Genomic DNA, 13,771 nt, shown 5'->3' on the forward strand with positions numbered 1-13,771 from the left:
GGAAATAGTTTTTCGAAATATTAATTAAATAATATAAAGAAACCGTTTCGAACTAAAGTTTTACCTTCTTTTCCTCCTTGACCATTTTTGCATAAAGAAGAAACTAGAGTTTCTTCAGAATAAATACCAACATACATTATGATTAAAAATAGCAACATCAATACTATCTTCATTTTTAAATATATTTTCCATTATTTTTTTAACTATAATTTTCAAAATTTCATTCAATAAAACAATAATTCAAATCATTTTTCATATACATTATAATGTTTATTATGAATATCTGATAAAAAAACTAACATCAATATTTTTATTATTTGCATAGGAAATATATTGCAAGAAAATGTTTGATTTCAATATTTTATTCAACTGAGAAAAATGATATGATTCTCGTTCGTTTAAATAATTTATTGCAACCTTTATAATATTACAATTCAAATAAAAGTTTGTTTTATCAGATGCTTTAATTTATGTAATTTTATAATTATATATTATCCCATTCAATCTATCGTAATGAATTTAATATTAAAGGGTTGAACTTCATACAAAAAATAAAAATATTATCAAGGAATTTTTTGATTTTTTGAATTTACTCCGAAGACTACAGCACTGTATTTTTAAGTTTTACTTTCTATTTTAAATAACGTAAACATAAGTTATAAATCATTATGATACTTTGAAAATCTGAATTTTTAATTTGACAACCAATCAAAAATTATTTTTAATAAGAAATGATATATTCATTATATTTTAGCATATGTTATGTTGTGCATATGTTGAACATATGTTAAATATGATATTTATTACTATAACAAATATATTTAATTCGAAATGTGATGTGCTCATATTTTACTAAAATTATTTATTTATTTATATTAATCTATATATTTATTATATATGAAAAGTTATGCTGTTAACTTGATATTTTTAGATAAAAAAACATTGATAATAACTAAAATATACATTAATATTTCGTATTTTTAATATAAAATATATTATTATGGTTTATCTATTTTTGAATGAAACCAAACATATTTAATACAAATTAAACTCATTTGAATAAATCTAAAAATAAATCTATAGATACGACATTAAACAATAAATTTATTTAAAGATTGAATTGTGGATATTTGTTATTATGATGTTAACTTTCCAAAAATTTTCGATTATTTTTAAACACACACAGCATAAATTTTTATATTTTTGATTTATTATTATTGATAAACATGACATAACACTAATTATTAATTAGCGGTAATTATATTTAAAATTATATATATATATATATACACGTATATATATATATTATATAATTTATTATAAAATATTCATACCTTTTTTATTTATTTTCAGAATTTCTGCAGCTGGAAATGAAATTTTGAGGGTGAGTCATAATTTTTTATCAAATTTTATTTATTTTATATATGTTTTTTTCATATATTCTTGAAACATAAAATATTTGAGTTAAAAAATAAACCAAAACCTAATATTGAATTCAACATTCAATTTTCACTCTCGCAATATTTTTCCCCTTTTTTAATTAAAAATTAAAACCTTTTTCCAAATAACATATATGAAATAATTGATCTCTAAATTATTTAATAACTATATTTTATTATATTAAAACAAAATCTTATAATTAATTTATTATAAATATTATTCGATTTCATTTAACATTTAAAACCAACGTATTATATTTTTTAATAATTTTAATTAAAATTTTAGACACTTTCTTCTTCTAATCATTATCATTAAGTACAATTGATAACATTATAAAACATCTTTTTAATTCTTAATATTATATCACAAAATCCACGTGCTTATTTTTCCAATTTGTTGCAATTAAATATCCAAATGAAAATTATGAAAAATAAATTAATTGCAACACAATCTAAAATGAAGAAATATATATAGAATTATGAAATTTTATATAAATATTTATTTTAATTATAACGATATATAACGAATGCAAAGTTGATTTAGTATTTTATCATTATCAAAGAGAAAATTAACTTCTTTGTTGAACATGATTGGAATATACGACAGTTTTATTCAGAGCAAAATTATCTATATTTTATTCTGATAACATAATATCTTAGACCAATTTTGTATACTTTAAAATGGCATTTGAAAGTATAAAAGTATATCAAGCGTACAGATGCTCATTTATTTACTAAAATATTTATATATTTGAAAATATTCGGTTATTATGTATGAAACATTTAGCAAACTTTTTTAAAATTAAATGAACTACATCTTGTTCTAATATTTATTATATTAGTCTCCTGGATAGCCTCTTATACTCATAAGATTAATAAACAATGACAATATTTGGGAATAAAATCTGTTGCTAATTGAGGTACATTCAATTTTGCATTTATATAGTAAATCTAATGTAGCTTCTAAACTCTTCTTTGAATATAAAAGAAATATTTGATAATTTTGTACCCAATTAAATTACACCTATGTTATTTCTTAATATCATAAAATCCTAGAGCAACTCGGTATGCTTTAAAATAGCATTTGAAACTTCACAACTAGTTCTTGCATATTGTGTGCTAAATTTGTTATATTGCTCATAAATTGTATACCAATCTCTCAATACGAATAAAATTATAATGAGGAAACTAATAACAATTATAATTTATTTATTATTATTTTTATTTATTTTTTTGGTGGTCGACAATAACAAAAATCTCCATCACACCCAGCATCATCTCCACCACGACATTTTTGTTTGCAATGTTTTTTGCATTTAGAATCTTCATTGGCATCTGAATTTTTTAATTTGCAAATATTTGGAATTGCTAATTGTTTCCTATATGGCACTATTTCTGTACGACTAGAATCTAAAACATAGAAAATAAAATTAGTAAAAAATTTGAAATAAGGCACAATTTTGTTAAATTTTATTGTCGTACCTTGTTCATTGGGGTCTTTGCATTGTTTGCTAACTTTCCAATCAGGACCTGTAATAACGTAAATTATTATTAAATTAATACATTAACATATGCATTTATTCATAACTAACTTAATTACAAATAACAATATTGAATTATAAATAAAATTTTAACAATATGTCAATTATTAACAAGTGTCTCACATAAAACCGGTACGCCTAATTTGCCACTATCCTAAAACGAGGGCTAGATCCAGGTTGTTGGCAAAATTGGCTTACCGGTTTTATGTGGAACACTCAAAAAATATTCTATTAAAAATTTTCAAAATACAGACATAGTTTTTTATAGATATTGAAATTAGGAAATTCAGCATACAATATAACAAATAAAAAAATTGTAAATATGAACAAATTGCGAAGTAGAAAAATGGTGTTGAAAAATTTTAACAATTTGTAAATGAATGAGAATGTTTTAATTGCATAAATATAAATAGTTCAAGTATTTTGTCCGCAGACATAAAGAATAATAAAATATACTTTCTCTATTCTATACTCTGAATATAAAAAAATACGAAGTGAGCAATTTTTAAATAAATAGAATTAAATACATAAATATTATTAATTAAAGTATTTTTTCCGTAATGTACTTTTATGGTCATTTTTCAATTCAAATAATATACATTTCTCAAATACCAATATTAATTTTTTTTTTATATTTACCTAAATTACTGGGCCTACTACAATAGCAAATATCGCCATCACAAGCTCCTCTATAACCTTTGCAAACATTTTTGCAAAATCTCATACATTTGTTTTTTTCTTTTTCCGTATGTTTTTGATTTCTAACAAATTTGCAAATATTTTCTATGTGGACTTGTTGGCCTTTCGAAATTACCTGATTTCGTTCATTTTCTAAATATAAAAGATATATTATAATGAATAAAATATGTTATAAAATATAGTATCACTAATAGTTATTAATTAAATAAATATAGTAAAGCCTGAAACAAATCTACTAAATAATAAATAAATATAGTATTTATACAATTTATACGTGTTTTTATATACAATTTAAAAGTTCGTTATTACTTTCATATTTTATTATAATTAATATATTTACCTTTAATTTGTCCACCTGAAGTACATTTTTTATTAACTTTCCAAACATCTTCTGCACTAATTTCCAAAGCTAAAAGTACAGAAAACACGAAAATACAATAATTCATATTTTTTACCAACTTTTGTATAATAAATCCGTGAAACTAATTTATTTAAAAGCAAAAATAATAATCAATCAAAGTATTTAGTTTAAATTATATAAATAATACTTTTTGTTATTGAACAATAATAATATACATTAAAAAATAATACTTATTCAAAGTATTTATAAGTTTGTTGTGGAATTTATCCCAAATTCTAATTTTGCAATTCAATTTGCCTATTTTGTAAAATTTTGTGTTTTTGAGAACAAAACAAATTGCAAAATATATATTTGATAAAATTACGCAATTGGACCGAATCTCTAATTTGGCGAAATGTATAAATTTTAAATAGAATTTTAAATATTATATCGTAAACCACTAAACATATATTATTCTATTTTTTATTCGTCATATTTATTATTTAACTATGCAATTTTTGTTATTTATTGTAGTACATTTTAATTTTTCTGCAATTCTACATTATAGACAAAGACAGATACACATTTATTTATATTTATATAATGTATAATAATAATATTCATAGAACAATCTATATATATAAACTTAAATAAAATGCAAAAAGTTATAAAAAAATTATATTTATATTTTGTACGTTTTGAAACTACATTTGTGTGTTCATTCAGCATTTCTAAAATAATTACTAAATAATAAAAATAATTAAGGAAATATTTAATTTCTGAACTAAGGGCCTTTCCTTCTCTTCGAAAATCCATTTTATCCCATATATTTTTGTTGTCAATAGTTTCTGAAGACTTTTAAATTTTTCGAATTGAATTTAATAAAATTAATAAAAATTATTAAAAATTCATTATAATTTTTCATACAAAAATTCACATAAAATACATTTTGTAAAATATGAAACACAGATAATTTTTTCACAGTGTTACAAGTATAGTTATATTTTATTTCATTTATACATGAACAAATTGTATGGTTACAACAAATAACAGATTTAAATATATTTCTATTGCATTTGTATTAATTTTTATCTCTATATTTTATTTTTATTCTTATTTTTTAATATGTACAGAAGCACATATTTTCTTTTGCTGTAGCTTGTCCACTGCAAAATCCTTTCTTGGCACTACATTCATTTTTGCAATAATGATCACATTTAGAATCTCCATTATTTTTACAAATATCTGGAACTTGTAGGTTGCCCTGACCTAAAAAAAAAATAGGTGTAAGTTAGATTTTACCTTGAAACAAAGTTACAAAAACTCCTAGAAATCTGGAAATATTCCAGTTGATCAACATTTATTTGAACTACGAATATAAATAATAAATTTTAGGCAAATCTTGCTAAGAGTTAATCAAAAACATTATACAACTAATATATTTATAACTGCTTTTAAAATTATTAAATTTGGTGAGAATTTCTTCAACAAAAAATGTGCTAGAAAAATATTCTCTCACAGAAGTTATTTATAGTACTTCAAAGAACTTTTTTGCGATTTCTTGTGTCAAACGATTCAGAATAACTCTAAATATCTAACATTAAATTTTTATTATATATAATAAAATTTTATAAGTATTTTGTTCATATAAAACTAATAATAATTATGATTAATTGTATAATTTTACTTGTCTCAGTAACACCAGAAGCCCTTTTACAACTTTGTTTATCACCAAAAACTGCTCCAAACAAAATTGTTGCAAAAATACACAAAATATAAAATTTCATTTTATTTTTTATTTATTACAAATTTAATGTAAATTCAAAAATTAATAAACTTTTAATCTAATTATCGACCAAATATATATTAAGTGAAAACAATAACAAATTTCGTAAGCCCCAGAAAAATTACAAAAATATTTATTTACATTGCATTTTGGAGTTGCATAATTTTTATTTAGAGTAAATATATTTTAGCAAATTTTTGTGAATTGTGAATAAGTTTTGGATTTTTTTAAAGTTATTACATTAAACAAAATATACTATTAACTAACACGAATTTGGTTGGATATAAATATTCTGGATAATATTATAACTAAGTTCATCATTTTATTTCATTCATAGATTTTAAAATTGACTATTTGTCGAAAAAAAATATAATTTAGATATTCATTAATATTTTTGTTGGTTTTACATATTTCAAAGCTATTTGTACTCCAATAAAAATTCAAATAAAAATATATAAACTAATGTAAGCATTTTAGAATAATCATAAAAACATATTCATTACTATTTTTTGAAATAAAGTTTTATCTAGTTTGATTAATTTTAATTAGCTATTTTTATAAATATACTGATAGATTTATTAACAATAAGACTATATAAATTATACTGATAGATTTTATTTTTTTATATTTAAAACAATATTCATAAGTATTTGTATTTGATAATTTAAAATTTGATTCATTTTTTGATAATTTGAAAAGTTTTTAACAAACTACATACTGATTGTTTACATTAATTTAATTAAATAAATATTGATTTAAATGTAATATTAATATTTACTCAATTATGTCAACAAATGCAACTTAGTAGTAGTAATAAAATTAACTATAAATTCAATAAATGCTTACAATTACAATTACAATTTTTGATAAAAATATGACCTGACATAAATTTACAATTATCTTTAGACTTATGCGTTTGGGTATTTTTTTATATATTTATTTATTAATAAAATAAATTGACTCTCTAAAAATCAGACAATTTAAAATTTAATAAAAAAAATGCTTGGAAATAAATTTTGTTTAAAAAAGTAACTTCAAATAATTATTCAGATATTAATTAATATAAAACTCATTTTTGTTATGTAATTGTTCTATTATAAATTATTACATATATCGCAAGTTACAATTTCATGAAATATATTAAAATTTTCTTATATTGTTGTACTATATTAGAAATTAATTTACAAATATAAATAATTTTATTTTTTTTATTTAGAGCAATGACATGAATCCTTGCCTATTGCATTATTATAATAACATACTCCATATCTAACTTTGCATTTATTTTGGCAATGTTCTACACATTTTTTACCATTATCTCCCAAATTGCAAAAATTATCAATCATCAATGTTCCTCCATCAAGATCCCATGTTTTTACTATAATAATAATAAAAAAATGTTTAAAATAAATAATTTGATAGACACATTTCTAAATTTTTATACCCAAAATATTTCAAATATTTATATGACTTCAAGGTTATGTTATATAATATATTGGTAAATATTTTTTGGGCTAACTGCTTTAAAAGAAATAAAGTTATTTTACTTATATTGTAGCATAAATTTTATAAAATAACAACATTTGGTATATATTATTTCATTGGGTAAAATAATTTTAATTATTAATTACTAGTCTCATATATCCGATTTTAATTATTAAAATTTAATATATTTACATACATCCACTTGTGCATTCAGAAGGATAATTTGCATCGACCAAATTGCATAAAATTACAGCAACTGATATGAATAAAATAAATTTCATTTTCAGATATTTTTTTAGGAAAGTTCTTAATAAGATATGAACCTAAACTGTTTATTTATTAAATAAATGGGTTTCATATAAATAAATACGTAAACACGTAAACAAAATTTTTGGTAATAAATATTTTTATAATTTAGGGAAAACAAAAATATTGTGCAATTTATTTAGGAGTAAACCACGTGTATTTTGTAAGATATTATTTATTGAAAATATTTATTTATTTATATTAATGTATAAAAATATATTTCAGACATTGTATATACAATCATTATATAATTATCTCCGAATTTTTTATCAAATAACATTAAAGCCTTTAAACACATTTCACAAATAACAAAAATTATAATTAAAATTTATTTTATAAAAATAGACACTCAGCTTAAGCTGTTTCCTTTAATCAACTTTTTTTTCTTTTGGCTTTTTTGCTGTGAAATTTTGATTCAATTTGATTCTGATAATTTGCAATTTGTAAATGTTTACTTTATCTTTTTTTTATTAATTTCTCTTTTGGGTTATTTGTGGTTTTGGACAAACACAATCTGGTCCTCTTGTTCCTTGTTCACATTTACCACTTTTTCCTCCACAATTTATTCTGCAATGTCTGGCACAATTTTTATCATCCTTGTCATCTTTGCAAATTTTTGGCACTACTACATCATCATTTTCTAATAAATACAAATTTATATTTTATAAAAATTATATGAAGAACAATATTTTAATACAAATTTCAAAAGCATTCTTCCAATGTAACCTAGGCATTTTTCTTAAGTAACTACTAAGACATCATCAGAAAGTTGCACTTATGATAAAACCTTTATTTGACGTTTGTTTGTTTTGTAGGTTAGGTTTGATGTGTAAAACGCCTGATCGCACAGAAAATACAACTTTCTCCTAAAACTATTTGTAGAACTACGATCACTATGCAGCATATTAAAATCCACTTCATTTTTATCAAATAGTAATAATATTATTACTAATTACGTATTTATATAATTAACAAAAAATGAATTATATGTAATATCTTTTTTAATAATTAGGTTCATCATTTTTTTGTTATTTATATAAACAATAAAGTGTATAGAGCAAAGCTGGTTGCAATGGGATACTTCGAAAAATTTAATGGATTTAGTTTAACAACAAATAAGTATTCAATATTATTTTTTCCTAATTATTTTAGTGCATGAAGAAAATGTTTAACAAAATTCAGTCTAATTCCTAAAATGACCCTCAGTTTCAGTATAATTAAAATTTTAGCTAATCGGTACCAAAAAAACCATAAAAACGTGCAACATTAATTAAACAAAATTATGGAAAAATTTAAAATTTTAATTTATTCATTAATTTATAAAGTTGCGATTTTTACCAAGTTAAAGAAAATAAATAATTCATAATAATACATTATAATAATAAAAAAAATCAAACTTATTTTATACGATTAAGAGATATATAATATTTCAAGAAAATAAATTCTATTTATAATATTATAAAATTTTCATGCACCCAGCATATCTCTATACTAGATTTACATAAAAATAAAATTATGAAATCAATAACTTACGAAAAAAATGCAATATTTTTTATTTGACGATAATTTTTAAGTAAACAGAATCATTTTTCTTACAAAAAATAAAAAATATTCATTAACAAATTAACTAATATTTTATTTTTTATTTTGGATCTTTCGAGATAAAACATAACATTTTATTTTAATATTTCTTGAATATAATGTATATTATTTTTATATAAGGATCATCTGAAACTTTTGTATCCAAAGTTAAAACTCATCAATCGAACTCAATTAAAAATTTTTGTAATAAAATATGTAGATGTGAATTATATGAATTAAGATTAGATTGAAAATAATTTATTAAAATGAACTTTATATTTTACAGTATTGGTAAAATTACATATTTAAATAAAAATTTATTCGAAATTTCTTTAAATTAAATTTAATTCTAGAAATAATACTAGTAATAGTTAAACTCAAAGTAATACATTAATAAAATAATTAATTAAATACATTAATGAAATAGTAAACGGAGCATCCGATTCGAATGATTCAAAAAATTTATTTTGCTAGTTATGACAATGTGGAAAACTTTGTTTTTTCGGAAAGGACTTGATTTATTGTTTTGTTTATTCAGATTTCATAAAAACATGTATAAATTTGTAAGCTCTTATATATTTGGTCTATAAGAGAAGAATAATGAAAGTTACGTAATTATGATAATCTATTAGAAGCATTTAATATTTCTCAAGAAATTTGCCTTAAGGCACGATGCTGTACACCAATAGTGTATTTATTTATTTCATCTTAGCAAATTTATATTAATATCTCGAAAGATTTTAAATCGAATATCGACTAGTTGGTATTGGTATTTAGCCTTGAGGCAAGTTACATGAACTTCCCGATATGTGTAAATAATTGACTTAATCAATAAAAAATAAATTAATTTATGAGTGATTAAAAGTATTCCGAAAGGATTTACTACACATAATTGAAAACGAACGAACACGTTAATCGGAGTATTTTCTAAAAGCAAATTTTAAAAATTCAATAATTTGATTAGACCAAGTACTCTATCGTTATACCAAGTAAATCGTCTAATTTTAATTTTAACAAATAACAAAAAACTACTCATTTTCTCAAACTTTGATATTTTTTTAAAATTAAACTACTTGTCGTAAGGCCGTAATATTTCAGTAAGTTCTATAAGACCAGGATATATATCGCCAAAAAAAGTTCCGTAAAAATCGGCTTAAATTTTTTTTTCAACAGTTGATTACAAGAAAACGGCTCGGTAGATTTTCACCTAAAACTTGTCAGTATTAAAAAACTAATCAGTATTATTTCCAACTAATATCTTTCGAACAGTTTTTGAATTTTTTAAATCGATTTGTTCGGTAGTTTGAGCTTAAATGTGACGAAAAGTCTAACTTTTTTTTCAAATTACAAAGAAACGGTTTTGCAGATCGTCTCACATAACTGACAAACGATAGTCCTCATTGAGATATGTACATCAAATGGTTTTTAAATTTTTGAAATCGGTTCAGGCGTTTTTTGAGAAAACGTCGATCAAAGGTCTAATTGTGATAAACACCAAAAAACAACACTAATTTTTGCAAACTTTGACGAATTTTTGAAGCTAAACGAGTTTTCGTAGGACTGTAATATTTTAGTATGATCTAGAAGACTATGGTATCTACCGTCAGAAAAATAACAATAAAAATCGTCGAATTTTTTTAAAAAAAACTTTATTACAAGAAAACGGCCGGGCCGATCTTTACCAAAAACTAATCAGCACGATTCCCAATCAATATTTTTCGAACGGTTTTTGAATTTTCATAATCGGTTCAAAATTCCGGGCTAAAACGTGGACGAAAAAATTTTCACTTTTCTGCCATTTATAAAGAAACGTCTCGGCCGATCGTCCCACAAATGGCTCTTAAGTTTTTGAAATCGATCCAGCCGTTTTTGAGAAAATGTTGATTTACGGCAAAAAATCTGTCTACACACACGCACACACACACACACATACTTTTGGTCCAAATGTCGGTCTCATTCGATTCAGAATGGCTTGAAACGTCGAGAAACCATAAAATTAGCGAATCGGTTTTTTTGATGAAAACATAAACTTCTCCTTCAGGAAATTAATTATCAAACATATGTTTTTGTTAAGAAATTCATAACTATAATAATTATTTTAATTCACTAGGAATGATTACTTTATTCTGATACCAAAGATTGCTTTAAATAAAATTCAAAACTCAGTGTATTCATTCTTTTATATAGTAAAAAACGCAGGCGATTTGTTTTAAATTATTATAATTTCTTTGTTATTATTCATTACATTTTATTAATTTTTGTTATTAAATTTTTTACTTTATCTTAGTTAAATTTAAGTTTTTGTGTTGTATGAATAGTAATACTTTTGTAAAATTTGTGTATTTAGTTGTTGAATATTTTGTATAATTCTTTTGTATAATTCTTTTTTTATACAACAAGTCTACAATATATTATACAAATCGATAAATGTTAATCAGTCTAAGGATGAGCTTATAGCTATTATACATCTTATGATGCTTTAAGAAATTATATTTAGTAGGTATGTCTTTGATTGAAAGATGCAATAATGATAAAAATATTAATAATTATCTAATATATATTTTGCTATTTTATCCTGAATATGGTGACGAACAATAACAATGTTTCGGATCTGGTCTTTTGTCATCACCAGTGCCACAAACACCATTTCCTGCTCCACAAGACCCCATGCAAAATAGAAGGCAATCTCGACTGTTCTTTCCTCCATCACAAAAATTTTCCAGAGTAAGTGGTCCAGATGGTATTGATACTCTAGCTTGACCTATTCAACATTTCATTTATAATATTCAAATTACCAAATAATAAAATTGCTAATATTAATTATGATAATTAATATTAACTTAATTAATTAATAATTAGAATGGTAAGTCTAATAGATTTACATACAATTTCTTCAAGCAAACGATTGCAATGCATACGCACAAGTTATTAAAACAGTAGAAATTACCATATTGTATATATAGCATGAAACCTAAGACTATATAATGATAATTAATATTTCCTATTATTATATTTTATTTAGACAAACTCTGCTTTGCTCTCTTTGGATTTTCAAAAAAAAAATTGTATTCGAACGTAAATATAGGAAAATGTGATTTTAACTTCCCGTAGGGCAAGTTATAGTAATCGCAAAAAAATCGAAAATGAAAATTTTTATATTATCTTTACGTTTCAGAGGTTTCTGAACATTTTGGCATACCTTAGAAAAAATGGATGTATGTGTGTGTGTGTGTATGTATGTGTGTGTATGTATGTGCGGATACAAATTTTCGTCGACGATTTCGGGAACACGGGTCAACCGATTTGAATAATTCAAAAAACATTCGATCCGTATTGATAAGGAGACGTGCTGATTAGTTTTTGGCGAAGGCAGGTCTAGCCGTTCCAAAGATACGGGGCAAAAAGTGCCGAAAACGGTAACTCAGTTTTTAAGAGAACGGATCGTCCGATTTTAATAATTCAAAAAACATTTTACTTGTATTGACAAGGTGAAGAACCGGTCAAATTTTCATAAAGGCAGGTCTAGCGGTTTCGGAGATCTAATGAAAAAAGTAAAAAAAAAATGCCATTTGGCGGTCAAAAATGATCATTAGACATATGCACATCAAATTATCAAATATTTTATAGAGATTTTAACAATAAGTATAATTCTGGTTTACATTCCTATGGGTTCCGTACCAATGATTACGCGTTAGACGTCGACGCGGCGCTTACGCGGTTTGATATTTCGTCTTTATGCAGTTAAAGCAGTACGATCGCTTTGAAAAAAAGTTTTGATCTTTCAAAATATGTCAAAATAAAGAAAACATTTTTTTCAAAAAAAAAAAATTAAAAAAAAAATTTTTTTTCCAAAAAAAAGGAAATTTTTTGTCTAATTGTTTGTCAAAAATCTTATTTTTTCGAAGTAATTTTTTTTCAAAAATGTTAATCGTTTTTAAAAAAATAATAATTTTTGGTACGGGAAGTTCCAGCATTTTGCCTTAAGGCACGATGCCTTAATTGCCTTAAGACAGAATTCCACTTACAGCTAGTTTATTATTATTATTAAGTTCTTACTTTCACTTTTACCGCCAGATTTACACTTTTCAGTGACCGTTCTTGACATGTAAACTGTATTTAGCAAAACGCAGAGAACACAAACTACCAGCAAAGATTTCATATTGTATATAAAAATTTAAATAATCTGTAACTAAAATCAAAATATTTAACTTTGGGAGTATCCTATTTAATTAATTTAGTAAATTAATTAATTAGTTCAGTAAAATTAATTAATTTGGTGAGAAACATTTCTCAACTCATCTTTATATATTAATTATCTACTAATACTATTAAACTGATTTTTTCTATTTTCTTGTATAAATCTTCAAAACAATTTCACCATCTTTATATTAAATATTTTATCATTTAATTTTGCAATAGAGAAAAACGTAAAAGAGTTTTGTAAAATCTTCTAATTGTATAGTAAAAATTTTGCAATAAGATTTTAATTTAGCAATTGATCAGTTACAGAATAGTTTTAGAAGAATTCACTTCCATTTTAATTTTATAAATATAATATATATAAAGTAATATTTTTATAAATTTTAAAATTATG

At 22.7% G+C, this 13,771-nt stretch overlaps 3 protein-coding genes across 3 annotated transcripts; all 3 read right to left on the reverse strand.

Moving 5' to 3' along the window:
* Positions 1-2,632: 2,632 nt before the first annotated feature.
* LOC113368307 (salivary antigen 1-like) lies at positions 2,633-4,129 on the reverse strand. The gene is made up of 4 exons (XM_026609861.1): positions 4,020-4,129; positions 3,620-3,811; positions 2,922-2,969; positions 2,633-2,849 (listed from the first exon to the last, which is right to left on the reverse strand). Exons 1-4 carry the CDS (start codon positions 4,123-4,125, stop codon positions 2,665-2,667), a joined length of 531 nt encoding a protein of 176 aa, XP_026465646.1. The 5' UTR covers positions 4,126-4,129; the 3' UTR covers positions 2,633-2,664.
* Positions 4,130-5,094: 965 nt separating this feature from the next.
* On the reverse strand, positions 5,095-5,815 carry LOC113368322 (the record flags this gene model as incomplete). The annotated part of the gene is given in 2 exon segments (XM_026609876.1): positions 5,095-5,288; positions 5,707-5,815. Coding segments are annotated over 2 exon segments (258 nt in total), but the record flags the coding sequence as incomplete, so codon positions are not given.
* A 5,885-nt stretch (positions 5,816-11,700) lies between these two features.
* Positions 11,701-13,336, reverse strand: LOC113367917. The gene is made up of 2 exons (XM_026609491.1): positions 13,234-13,336; positions 11,701-11,938 (listed from the first exon to the last, which is right to left on the reverse strand). The coding sequence occupies exons 1-2, from the start codon at positions 13,334-13,336 to the stop codon at positions 11,748-11,750; spliced, it is 294 nt and encodes a 97-aa protein (XP_026465276.1). The 3' UTR covers positions 11,701-11,747.
* Between the last annotated feature and the right edge of the window lie 435 nt (positions 13,337-13,771).

The sequence above is a fragment of the Ctenocephalides felis genome, unplaced genomic scaffold (assembly GCF_003426905.1).
Source record: "Ctenocephalides felis isolate EL2017-DRISC unplaced genomic scaffold, ASM342690v1 CF-g0.4_SCAFFOLD_01170, whole genome shotgun sequence".
Classification (NCBI taxonomy): Eukaryota; Metazoa; Arthropoda; class Insecta; order Siphonaptera; family Pulicidae; genus Ctenocephalides; species Ctenocephalides felis.